The sequence below is a fragment of the Pelophylax lessonae genome (assembly GCF_965119305.1).
Source record: "Pelophylax lessonae genome assembly, chromosome: 6".
NCBI lineage: Eukaryota > Metazoa > Chordata > Amphibia > Anura > Ranidae > Pelophylax > Pelophylax lessonae.
The window spans coordinates 189332511-189346466 of record NC_138773.1 but is presented as its reverse complement, the minus strand read 5'-3'; the positions used below and the strand labels follow the sequence as shown (position 1 = coordinate 189346466).

Below are 13956 nucleotides of genomic sequence, written 5' to 3'. Positions count from 1 at the left end.
TATAATGCATGCACCTTCAGATCTCAGGCCCACATTCTACATTAGACAGTGTCTAAATATGACTGTGTAGATCCTTCTCTATGTGCGGACTTTCTTGTGCATCATCTTTAGAAGAGGCTTCCTTCTGGGATGACAGTCATGCAGACCAATTTGATGCCGCATATGCTCTGAGCACTGACAGGCTGACCCCCACCCCTTCAACCTCTGCAGCAATGCTGGCAGCACTCACATGTCTATTTCCCAAAGACAACTACTGGATATGACACTGAGCACATGCACACCTCTTCTTTGGTCGACCATGGCAAGGCCTCTTCTGAGTGGAACCTGTCCTGTTAAACCACTGTATGGTCTTGGCCACTGTGCTGCAGCTCAGTTTCAGGGTCTTGGTAATCTTCTTATAGCCTAGGCCATCTTTATGTAGTTTAGACATTAATGACTGTATGTTGAGTGCCAGCATTTTGTGTGGCCACCATTATTTTCCAGCACTGCCTTAACCCTCTTGGGCCTGGAGTTTACCAGAGCTTCACAGGTTGCTACTGGAGTTCTCTTCCACTCCTCCTCCATGATGAGATCATTTAGAGACCATTCCTAATTAGTTTCACCATACGAAATCGGGACCATCCACTCAAACTTTACTGCAGAGACTCAAGTGGGTTTTACATACAGTATACTACTTATATTTGCCATCCTTTACCTACAATATTCATTATGATGAATCCATCTATTCAACTCGTCCTGTTTCATGGCATAATGGTTTTAATTTAGTACTTTTATTATTTCATGCTGAGTGAATAAAGAGTTTTTTTGTGAGAGTATGTTGGAGCAATACTGAGTATCCACTTTGCTTGCTGTATATAATGTTATTAAGTTCTGTGTGAATCTCTTGAATGTCCTGGTGTTTCCTGCAGCCAAAACAAAGAAATACTTTGTTAGCAACTATGTAAAACAGATAAAAAAAATAAGGTGTACTGTAGCTGCTGTAGATACTTTGCATTGAAAGACAAACATATTAAACATTTAAAATGCACTTTCCTCTCTCCCCAGTTCACACAAACAAAATATAGAAATATGAAGTGTATCTATGGTAAAAATGTAAAATTCTATATTCATTTTCATACAGGGCACTACCTATAGACGAGGTAGGCGCCGACCTAGAGTGTGCCGCCGACACTGGTAAAGAGTGTTTACAAGAGTGCAGACTCAGTGTATTTACATACACTGTATAGCCTCTTTGAGGTTATATTCCGAGGTGGGCTGCCAATTGTATTGTTCACCCCACTATCTTCCTTCATCCTAAGCGCGGATTTTCTCCTATTGTATTTCAGTGAGAGTGTCGCAGGCTGTCTGACACAGCGCTCTCAAGCACAGCCGTGGCAATCCCACTGAGTCTGCACTCGATGCCTTGGTGACAGCCGGAGATCAGTGTGAGAGTGAGTCATATGATAGAGCCGGGAGGAATTTTCTCACATGAGCTCCAGCATTTGATGAGCAGGGGTGGCGCCAGGTGAGTTCAGGTCGTGGAAGGGAGGGGTCAGGGAGACTACGACACCCAATGGATGGGGGAGGGACATCTGACATGGCTGTTGTTGATGTGGCTTACTCTGCAGCTGGTCTCCTGCAGGATCTGCTCCTGGGACATGCTCTGGGGCAGCAGCCGGCGGATACACTGAATACTAGTCTGAATACTAGTCGGCCAATTATGGAGCTCCCATCCCCCGATCCAGCACCGAGATCCCCTGATCTTCCACTGTCACCCCAAAACTGAGCACAGTGATCTGGAGGGGTGACAGGGAGGAGGACTGGGGAGGAGGAGAAGGAGGGACCGTCCACAGCACAAGGAAACTCTGCATATACTACCCTAGCCTATCCATATACTACCCTAGCTTATCCATATATCTTCTGACCACAGCTGGCGTGAGGAAGCAAGCTGGTGCCGCCACTGTTTATCTTCAGGTCAGATCCAGAGGCGCAGGTGGACCGCGGCTGAAGAAATAGGTGGAGATCCCACCACTTCCACCACTTCCATACATGAACAGGGTGAAGGGAGTGGGGGTCAGGGGCTGAGCCAAGAGGGGGCGGCAAAATGAGGTTTCGCCTATGTTGTTAAAAATCCCTGCACCAGCCCTGTTTCCACATTAAATTTCAATAATACCTAGCCCGCTCCTATTAATCTGAATGATCTTGAAGTTTGAAAAGTTTTTGAAGAATCCCACACCCTGTGAGTAGGCACTGCTGTGTCACACATTTCTCACTGCTCAGCGGTCTCTGCTATTGGCTGAGAGCCCTGATCGGGAGTCAGTCGGCTGCAGGTTTTCCAGCATAGATGTCGGACAGACCGACATACACATGGACTGAATGTAGGGCGTTTTTTTATTTACTGGCTGTTGTCCCCTGACATTCGGCCCATGTGTATCCAGCAACATACCCTCCCCAGTGATGGACAACGCCGCTGGCCAAGAGTGTCCACTTTACTACTTTGTTCAGAATTCAGACACACCAAGACAGGAAGTGTGTTACTGGCTGGATCACCAGGTAAATGGTGAAATAAAGAGAGGAAAAAAGCCTAAAAAAGAAAGCCAACATACAGTATCTATGGATTGTACGCTACAATATATTACATTTTTGTTTTTGTGTTTAATACTGCTTGAGGCAAAACTGTTTGGATTTCAGTGGACAAGAGGCACTGTGTTGTTGGCTCACTACAGAAAATTAGGAGCTCACTGGATTTGTAGCAGGATCAACAGGTATTCCTCTGTACTTGCAGTGTTTGCAATAAATATAAAATACAAAAGTATTCCAGGTTTTATCCCTTTACAGAGATACAGTATAATATATATATATATATATATATATATATATTATACATATATACATACACACACATATATATATACACACATACATCATTAGGGGGCAATTTCAAGAACCTGGAAGAGGCAGCTGGCCTACTGATGATGGATCTGGGACTTGAAAAGGTGGCAGCAAGGAACCTGGCGTGCTGCAGCGAATTGCAACAGGACAACACTGAGGTTTCTGGCTGTATGAGTATGTATTTTGAGGGTATATGAGGAAACAAGGAAAAAGCAGATTAAAAAAAATAACACGGGGTACAGTGCCTCTTTGAGGAACATAGAGAAGGATTTAGGGATAAATATTCCTACATATTGCTTTCTTAAGAAAAGGACACTTTCTGGTTTATACAATATTAATGCTTGAAGCAGAGGCTACTCTTACACAATTAGCAGGAAAGCTATTTTTCCTACACTGACTATAGCAGTATGTTTGTCATCAAAGTTCAGCTCAAACGTAAAATCAAAGTAGCTTGGATTTGCCATAGTGCAGAAAAGCTGAGTGACATTATGACATTCTGAATTGCAAAAAACTGGAAAAGATGAGGAGGACCTATCAATTATACTTATCTGAGTTCTTTGTATTATTTACCTTAACTCAATGGGGTTGATTTACTAAAACTGGAGAGAGTGCAAAATCTGGTGCAGCTATTTATGGTAGCCAATCAGCTTCTAACTTCAGCTTGTTCAATTAGGCTTGGTTCACACTAGCCTGCAGTGTGTGGGCTGGATGCAGTCGCAGGAATCGCACATGTTACCATACCCACAACCACCCGCAGCCAAATTGTGTTGCTCATACAAGACACACGGAGCATCCTTTTTTTAAAAAAGGTGCATGCACCTTTTTCCTGCAGGAAATGCGAGCACAGCAGCCCATTCAAAAGAATGGGCTGCTGTGCACAAGCAAACGTTGGGCCACATGGCCCAAACTAGTGTGAACTGAGCCTTAAGCTTTGACAAAAAAAAATGGAAGCTTATTTCTATGCAGAGCTGCACCAAATTTTGCACTCCCCAGTTTTAGTAAGGCTGGGTTCACACTGATGCGATGCGTCACATCGTATGTGATTAGCACAGGAATCGCACCGCATTCTCCCGCTCTACAAGACTCTGGTCCGGCCACATCTGGAGTATGCTGTCCAGTTCTGGGCACCGGTCCTCAGAAAGGATGTGCTGGTACTGGAGAAAGTCCAGAGAAGGGCAACAAAAATAATTAGGGGGATGGAGGACATCAGCTATGAAGAAAGACTACAAGCCCTGAACTTATTCTCTCTGGAGAAGAGACGATTGAGGGGGGATATGATATCAATGTACAAATACTGTACTGGCGACCCGAGCATAAGGAACAAACTATTCAGAGAAAGGAGATACAATAAGACACGTGGCCACTCACTAAAACTAGAGGAAAGGCGGTTTAACCTTAAAGTGCGTAAGGGGTTCTTCACTGTAAGAGCGGTAAGGATGTGGAATTCTCTTCCACAAGCAGTCGTATCAGCAGGGAGCATTGATAGTTTCAAAAAACTGTTAGATGGACACCTTAAAGACCACAACATACAGGGGTATACAATGTACGGCTAAAAGCAAACACACACACACATCATAGGTTGAACTGGATGGACTGATGTCTTTTTTCAACCTCACTAACTATGTAACTATGTAATTCCTGTGTAAATCACATGTGATTCTGTGTGGTGAAATTTGAGCCCATCATTTTGTATGGCTCAAATTGCACCGCAGCGGCACAAAAAAAGGCGCAGGCATCTTTTTTTTGCCGCACCTGAATCTGATTCCATGGGTGCTTGTACCCATGTGATGCGATTCAAGCAAACACACTGAATTCTGCAACCTGCTTTTTGGGTGTTGTTAACTTTCAATTGACACTGCAGCAGGCTGCATGAACACAGTGTGATTGCTACGCGGTGGGATGCATTGCATCAGTGTGAACCGAGCCTAAATAGACTTCAACGTCCAATGTCTGGGCATTGTTGTTCTATCATGGTGCCTGATTCTGGACCACAGAACAAAAGAAATATACTAACGCACTGAATGTTCAGACTATTTCATTATGTTAAGGACTTGTGGCAGCAGCTTTTGGTTGCGTCGGATGGATTTTACATTCCTATACAAGTTTGTGGCTAAAGCAGTTCAAATGCAGGTTATAAGTAGGTCAACTGCAGGTCAAATGTATCCTAAATGTTCTCAGAAGCATCTAAACTGATGTCATCCACACAAGCCCTTAGTCTGTCAACAAAGGCCCTAGTGGTGTTATAACCAGGGCTGTCCTAATGCATGGGCACTGCCCAGGGGCCTCAGGTGCATGGGGGCCCCATGATAGTCTTGCAATACATCATACTTGCCAACTGTCTTGGATTTGCCAGGCCAGTCATGCTTTTTACTAAGCTGTCCCAAGATGGCCATGTCCTGAGCAGCGTCCTGTAACCTGTACTGTGCCCTCCTGATCCCAAGATTGTGAGTATTGTGCCCTCCTGACCCCCCCCCCCCACTCCCCCATACTGTGCCCTTCTGCCTCCACCCCTGAATGGTGCCCTTTGTGTTGATTCGTCCTAGATTTATGGAATGCTTTTTATATTGTTTAAAATTAATTTTATTTCAAGTACTAATAAAAATATGTTTAATTTTATCAACTATTTGTACTTTAATTCTTGAGAGTAGGTGTGAAAACTGGGGCAAGCTGGTAGGAGCCCATTGCATTACTTTGCCCAGGGGCCCATGATGCTATTAAGATGGCCCTGGTTATGCTTCAAATCAGCAGGAGATACATATTTTATCCAAACTTTCATTAACCATGAAATATTTTGAACAGTAAATATTGGGCCTGACAGTGGTATGCATTACCTTCTTTGCTTGTTATTTAATAGGTCAGTAAGTGTCCTAAGGTACAGAGAAGAGCAACCTGAAAGTCTCAGGAGCTGTCGCTCAGCTGCTTTACAATGACTCCAAAATATGTCTGCTTCATTTGGTATGTTGACAATGCTTCGTCTTCTCTCTTGACCTGCTTCACTGTTGGAGGGACCATCAGCTTCCAAGGAGCCTCCATCGTGCTGCACTTCATGATCCGTGATATAATTTTGTATAAAGAAGAGTTTTGGTTTTCCTAACAAATTTGGACATGACCTCCCAGTGAAAAAATTCCTAATTTTATCCAAAGAAAGTCCTGGTGAGCATTCATCTATGAAAAAGAGAGAGTCTGCATTCCCCCGGCTGATTAGGATACATACGAAAATATCATATTGTTTGAGCTGTTCCATGTTAGCAACGTCTTGCAGCGTTGTTTTTACTTCTTGAATGCTTGTGTACATTTTAACATTGACATGAAAATTTAGATTCTGAAATACATCTTTAAGCATTGCTGTAGAAAAAAAAATAAACACGTGGTTAACACCATCAAATGTGACTAGAAAATAAATTAAATAATGTCTTTGTCACCACTTTTTATCTCTAGCCAGAACTACAATAATTATTATTCTCCTGCAGCAGTACAGTTCCGATTACTATTCAGTTATTCAATGCAAATAATAACAATCATAAGGAATGTTTGACTAAAGCTGAACTCTTGGGCATAAAAAACCCTCTACCCCCCTGCATTGGTTCCCACTAGAAGTATAGTTAACCTCCCTAGCGGTATGATTCCTTCGGATTTTAGGCGCTGAAAGCAGGACCATTATTTTGCATGTAATTCTTAAGAATGAGCAGCCCAAACCAACTATTTACATATGAATTTTTTATTACTGTGCGTTCTTCTTTATAACATCTCGGGTACGATAAAGTTTGAAACACAAAATCATAAATTATAATATAATAAAAAACTATAAATAGGTTAAAGTATGTATATATACACACTATACATATATATTTATTGTGTGTGTGTGTATGTATATATATATATTTGTTTATTTGTGTGTGTGTGTGTGTGTGTGTATATATATATATATATATATATATATATATATATATATATATATATATATATATATATATATATATATATATATACATATACATACATACATACATACATACATACATACACACACACACATACACATACATTATATATATATATATATATATATATATATATATACACACACACATTTATATATATATATATATATATATATATATATATATATATATATATACATACATAAAAAGTACAGTAAAACTGCAGGAAAGGGCACTGGGGGGCAAACTAATGTGAATTTATTTTATTTTGAATAGTATCAGTGTGTTTGGTGTGTTTTACATTTGAATTTGCCGCCGGTTCCACCCCACCTGCGAACGTCACGTCCCAGGAGACGGAAGCCGGGGCTCACAGAGGATCCGGAGGAAGATCCGCCGACACACACGGCCGGGATACATCGCTGGATCCCGGTGACAAGGTAAGTAACCCCCCTACCAGATCTTCCTAGCGGTACCCCGAGTGTGGCTCAGGGTTAAAGCTTTTGGCACTGAAATTTAACCCCGAGCCACACTCGGGAATACCGCTAGGAAGGTTAAAGAAGAACTAAAGACAATGGTGGCCATCACGTCAAGTCTTTTTTCTTTGTTTATGTCACAGGTGGTTTGTTTGCTGATGTCAAATTGAAAAAATTATCCTCTCCAGCCAGTTCTCCCTGTTTTTTCAGTTTCTCCAGCTCTCCCTACTTCCACCAGCTGTGTGTAAGTCACTGACAGTCTGTCACACAGTGGAGGAGATGTAGGGCCCTTTCACACTGATACGTTTTATCTGCGTTTTTTTCCTTGCAAGAAGAAGAACGCAAGAAAAATGTTTACCTTTAAATCCTTTGGGACTTTTCACACCACTGTGTTACTGGTGCAGTGCGTTTTTGAAAAGTCCTGCATACTGCATATTTGGTGCAGTTTTGAAACCAAATGAATGGAAATTGCGGCAGAATCACAATAAAAATGCACCGCGATTTTGCATTTTTGGTGCATTTTTGAGTCACATGTCCATTTTTCACAGGTGCAGGCCACCCAAAAACACACCAGAAACGCACAGCAAACGCATCTAAAGCACAGCAAAATCATGGTAAAAGCGCAAATGCTTTTTGTTAACGCAATTTTGCTACAAATTAGTGTGATAGCACCCAAACTAAAACTAAAATCTGGTGCAGCTTTGCATGGTAACCAATCAGCTTCCAGGTTTTATTGTCAAAGCTTAATTGAACCAACTGATATTAGAAGCTGATTGGCTGCCATGCACAGCTTCACCAGATTGCACTCTCCAGATTTAGCAAATCAACCTGTGTATGACAGAGATGCATGGAACGGTTATACCCTTTGCACTTGGCGTGCTTCTGCACCACAAGTCACAACCCACAAGTAACGTCTGACATTGCTTCTGGGTAGTGCAGATAAAGTGCAGGAGTAAACAGGGTATGCTGGTTCCCTACGTCTGTACATGGCTGCAAGGAAAAGTGTATGTATTAGGCCAGCGTTTCTCAGCCTTTTTCAGTCATGGCACCCTTTAAAAGTATGCAAAACCATGAGGCACCCCAGTCCCAAGCTGTATTTATTGAGCTGAAGGACATTGACATCTGCACTGAATGACAATGTCACCTTTTCCTTGGCACCACACAGGGAAGTTCTGACTTCACATAGCCCTTTACAACAGAGTCCCCCATCACATCAAAATCAGCCTCTTCAAATCACAGTTATCCCATTATATTATAGTCATCCCCTTCACATCAGAGTTCCTCCATCACACCAGAGTCCCCATCACATCAGTGTGAGCTCCCTTCACATCAGAATCCCTCCATTACATCAGAATACCCTCTTCACATTAGAGACGCCTCATCACATCAGAGTCCCCTCATCACACCACAATCCCCATTACATAGAGTCTCCCCATCACATCAGAGTATGTTGGTCCACCTGCCTGCACAGTGGAAATTAAAATTGCAATGCAGCAAATAGGGGCAGGGTACTTGCTAACCCAGCCTTCCATGTCTCCATGCTTTATTTTGTTGAGAAATCATTTTGAAAAACACCATCCTAGCATTTCTAGATGAAACCAACTTGAGTAAGGACAGATGGTTCAAGTCGGGTTTACTTCCTGTAATTCATCTGCCTTTAGCTCAAGCATGCAGGCAAAGAGCATGCTTAGCTTAGAAAGCCCTCCTCCCCAACTGCATATGAAAGCCATAAAATGCCCATGAAGACTCATAATTTTGCCCTAGACCAGAAACCAGGAAGCAACTGAAGAAATAGAAAAAAAAAAAAAAAGGAAAAAGTAAATAAAATTGACCTTTCTATCTATTTACTAAGGCTAGCAGCAGAAGGATTAAAAATATTGTTGAATCAGAGAGCAAAGTTCCGCTTTAAACATTTCTTTTGTAGCTTTACCAATTCGCAAAATTTTTTTTATGTTTTAACTGCATATATCACCAATAAAACACAAGGCCAACGGGCTGAATCCAGCCCTCCAGGTCATTTCACATGGCCCCTGTACCTCTCCTACAGCTGTCACCCCCCTAGTCTCCACCCTCACCTTGTCTTAGCAGTCATCAGCAGAGAGGAAGAGAGAACCCCTCATCCAGATCCTGTGCATCTCTGTGCAGTCTCAGCATCCCTCCTCTCCTCCTCCCCTGGTCTCAGCATTCAGCAGAGTCTGGCAGCAGACTATAGTCCTCTTCTAGTGCTCCTCCAGACCCTGCATTTTCTGATTCCCAGCTCAGAGCCCAGTTTCTTCCTGGTGGCAGCACAAGGTAAAGGGGAGCACTCTCATTTAAGGGAGGGTGGGGAACTCTTGACTTCTGATGGTGGGGAGGGTCCTGACATCTGGTGTGGGGGGGGGGGGGCTTGCTCTGGACATCTAGTTTTACAGATATAAGTAATATTTTGAGGGCCACCATAATGCTGATGCGGCCCACAATAAAATTGAATTTGACACCCCTGGCCTATATGAAGAAAATAATTTATAATTTGAAATAATGAATAACAATTTATTTGTGCCTACTATGTCTACATAGAGTTCAGCAGTTATAAAATATGTGTTTTTATTACATGAAAGATGTGAAAACATTATGGAAATAAAATTGCCACACTGTTTAACCGCTTTCCATACATCACCCTGCATCGGCGGCTTCTGTGCAGATCACAGAGTGCACACCCGGGAGCCCGGCATTCCATGTGTCACCCGGACACAGCGGATCACATTATCGCTGTATCTGGGTGATCACATGGGGTTTTACCATGTGATTGCTGTGTCCAAACAATGTAAAATTGAAAGTAAGCATCGGTCCGCTCTGCTCTCACTGTGAGAGCAGAGCGGACCGATGCTGCAGCCTGTGAGTGTACAACAGCCTGTCAGGCTGCATGTACATTTACACACTGCAGTGCCAGCCTGCCCCAGTGTCCCTGATCACTGCCCCAGTGTAGTCATAGTAAACAATGCAACCAGCACCTGTCATCTGTCCCAGTGCTCACAATAACACCGGCATTCACCATAGAAACCTCCTGATCACTGCCATTTGCCATACCAGCTCCCTGATCACCACCCTACCAGTGCCCTGATCATTGCCATTCACCATATCAGCATTATAATCACCGTCATACCCCATACAAGCATTCTGATCACCTCATAAGCCATACCAGCATCCCGTTCACTGTTGTAAACCATACCAGCGTTCTGTTCATCCCATATGGGCCCTGATCATTGCCATGCCCCATATCAGCTTCCTGATCACCGCTATACCCCATACCAGCATCCTGATCAACCCATATGCTATACCAGCACTCTGATTACACCCATACCAGCGTCCTGATCACCACCATACCTCATACCAACGTCCTGATCACTGCCATACTCCATACCAGAATCCTATTCACTGCCATATCAGCATCCTGATCACTGCCATAGCTCATAACAACGTCCTGATCACTGCCATACCCCATACCAGCACCCTTATTACTGCCATACCTCATAACAACATCCTGATCACTGCCATACCCCATACCAGCGTCCTGATCACTGACATACATCAAACCAGTGTCCAGCATTTAAAGGTCTAAACTGATCAATTTTCAGATATATATCCTATAGTTTGTAGATTCTATAACTTTCACACAGACTAAATAATATACACTGTTTTGGGGGGTATTTGTACCCCAAAAATGTAGCAGAATTCATTTTGGCCAAAATTTATAAAGAATGATTAGTTATTTGAAACATTTTAAAACAAAAACTAAGCAAAAAAATATATATATATTTTCATTTATATAACAAAAAATAAAAAATCCAGTGATGATTAAATACCACCAGAAGAATGCTCTATCTATCTAAAAAAAAAATATGATAAAAATTTCATATGGGTACAGTGTTGCATGACTGAGCAATTGTCACTCAAAGTGTGACAGTGCTGAAAGCTGGCCTGGGCTGGAAGGGGTTAAATGTGTCCGGACTTGAAGCGGTTAAATATAATAATATTAAAATCAGTTACCTGAATCATTTCCAACACAGTCAATGACCAGGCAGTAGCCCAATGGTATAGGTCTTACAGGATACCTGTCATCATTCGCCTCTACCTGTGGAGAACAATATTCGTGCCATATTAATGTACAATTTTTAATTATCAGCCACTTGAGCTGACAAACACTAGTCATACAACTAGAATCTCTATTATTACGTCACAGATGAACATAACTGCTGAACAGGTAAAAGTCTATAATAACATGCATATTGAGTTTGATTACATCAACCTACTATGTCTTAAAAATAATTAAAACTTTATCTGATATTTTAGAGGAACAAAAACAGCAAAACATACTTTATACACTGCTAGACTCTTAAAGCAACTCTCTCATGCTGGCTGTTTATTCTTTTCATTCTTTCCAAGGGTCAATGGATCCAGACAGACAGTTGACAGAAGAAGCACCTTGTTGCCAAAGCATAGATCAGCACAGACTCAAACCGTTTTGAAAGCTCTGGGGCTTGTGAAGACAGATTCTTAGATGCTATAAAAAGCTCAAGAATCCCAATATCTTTGGGATAATAGGCTCAGGTGGGGAGGAGGGACTCATTCCCTGAGGGCAAAATAGGAGGGAAAAGTAGGCAAAAATAACCATCCAACAGGATGGAAGGAGTGAAAGAAATCTTATAGGGGGACTGCCCTGTAACAAACAGAAATAGGGTCAGCTCAGAAGAAAATACATGGCAGGCAGCCATAGATGACAGTCCTGCCCTCACCCATAGGGTGTATCATAATTACTTGACATGCCCTCAAGACAAGACATAGGGTTTGAGAATGACATTTACACAGAAGACAATAGGAGAGCCACAGGGAAGCTTCTGGGATACTTTGTCACTATCTAGCATAAGTAAATGAAGGGAAGAAAACAGGGAGAACCAAGGAAGAACTACGGTTGCCAATTGCAATGGAGAGAAGAAGTTTTCTTTCTTACTCAAGCCTTATTAAGGGAGTAAACCTTATGAGCAAGTTTGGGTAAAAGCACCCAAAGAAGGCCCCACAGGGCACAGAAAGGCACAACAAGCAACAAAGAAGAGCAACTTCTTATAAAAGAGAGTGCACAAGGAGTGTAAAAGCTAAGATCTTGAGTAAAGGATATAAAAGACCTGCAGAATAACAAGGGCTAGATGTTTGGCAATTCCAAACAGAAGAGGTTGCATTTTAAAAAATGGAAATCATTTCTACGATGGGGTTCCCTATAATCACACTAGGTGAGAACTACCTCACCCGATAGATTCCCAAGTATGGGGGGAGGAGAGTGATCTGCATGCCCCCAGGGAAAAGGGGCACCCAACCTAGAGGTTGGAATGTGCCTAAATGGTGAATACTTGGGGAATATGATGCACAGAGATCTCTTGGTGAGTCTTATAACTGAAGATTCTTGGCAGGAGAGTCCGGCAAGTGCTGGGGCATCTGCAGACCATATGTGCAAGGGAAACTAAGGCATAAGGGAAGTACTGAGGACAGGGGCAATGCACTCTCTACCAGTAATAAGCTGGCAAATAGAGTCAACCAGTACAAAAGGCCAGGTATTTCAGGAGACAAGAGCATAATGACTTCTGAGCTAAAAAAAAAGGCAACTAGGTAATCATTGACCTTGATATGGGAACCAAGTATATCAAAACTCAGAGCAGAATCTGATAGCTGTAGGCCAGAGAGATCTGTAGAAAAATGAGTCTAAGTAGTGGAGCCAACCTCCCTATTTAGTAAGGAGTAGAGTTCCAGTGACTTTGAGTTAAAAAACTGGCCACTAACTGTTCCGAATCAGTGTCCCAACATAACCTGAGAACATTCTCTTTGAGAGGCAACCAAAGAGTGTCAATGAAAGCATGTTCATGAGCATTGGGCCAGATACCCTGAGTAGTACAAGGTCAGGAGGGAAACCCAAGAAAAATGTGAGATCAACTGAAGGGAGAAGTGCGAGGATTAGTGTTTGGGCATATGGTTCAAACATTTGACTTTGGAGAAAAAAATAAAATAAAAGATCTTAAAGATACCTTGGGAAATTAATGTTCATGGTGTGATTAAGGGTCTAATGATATAGCACCACAGAGTGTGGTCATTTGTCTTTCTTATTTAGAGCATTGTAAGGGCTACATATACGTTTGAATAGATGGGGGTATTACATCAAGGGTAACTGGTGAAGGGACGCGCTGGACACCTTTGCTGCCGTTGTGCAATATGCTGGGTGTTCAGTGAGCACTTGTGCCTTTACGGAGGGATGGGCTCACCTGTCCTCTGCCTATCCATTATAATGCATGTCTTTTTACTATTGAGGCTCTAAAAATTAGGACTGCAGATAATACTGGGGTAACGTGAAGTGGCTCTGCAGCTTACACATGTATTGAGTTGAGCTGGGATTTTTCTTTGGTTTGTTTGACTTGTATCGCCCTTCCATGTGCTCCTTTCTGTAAAAGCCAGTTATAGGTGGGGGAAGTAGCATATTGTTTGTACTTTTACATCGAGGGTAATCGATCTGGAAACTGTAAGTGAGCCATAAGGCACTAAGTACCTAATTTGTGTAGTGATTTAACATTAAAGCGCAGCACTGCTATTCTTCATCACTGCCCAGCAACTGCTGCCAAGTTGTTATTCCATGTAGAAAAGTAGAGTAGGTT

The 13956-nt window shown here is 42.2% G+C and overlaps 1 protein-coding gene across 1 annotated transcript in view; it reads right to left on the bottom strand.

The window, feature by feature from the left end:
• Positions 1-593: 593 nt before the first annotated feature.
• The window catches only part of LOC309558693 (CASP8 and FADD-like apoptosis regulator), a gene marked incomplete at its 5' end in the record, with an annotated part of 29585 nt that continues 16222 nt past the window's right edge, over positions 594-13956 (bottom strand). The window contains 3 exons of the mRNA XM_082261751.1: positions 594-902; positions 5703-6216; positions 11312-11396. Coding sequence (XP_082117877.1) covers positions 779-902; positions 5703-6216; positions 11312-11396 — 723 coding nt within the window. The 3' untranslated portion in view covers positions 594-778. The remainder of the gene's footprint in view (positions 903-5702; positions 6217-11311; positions 11397-13956) is intronic.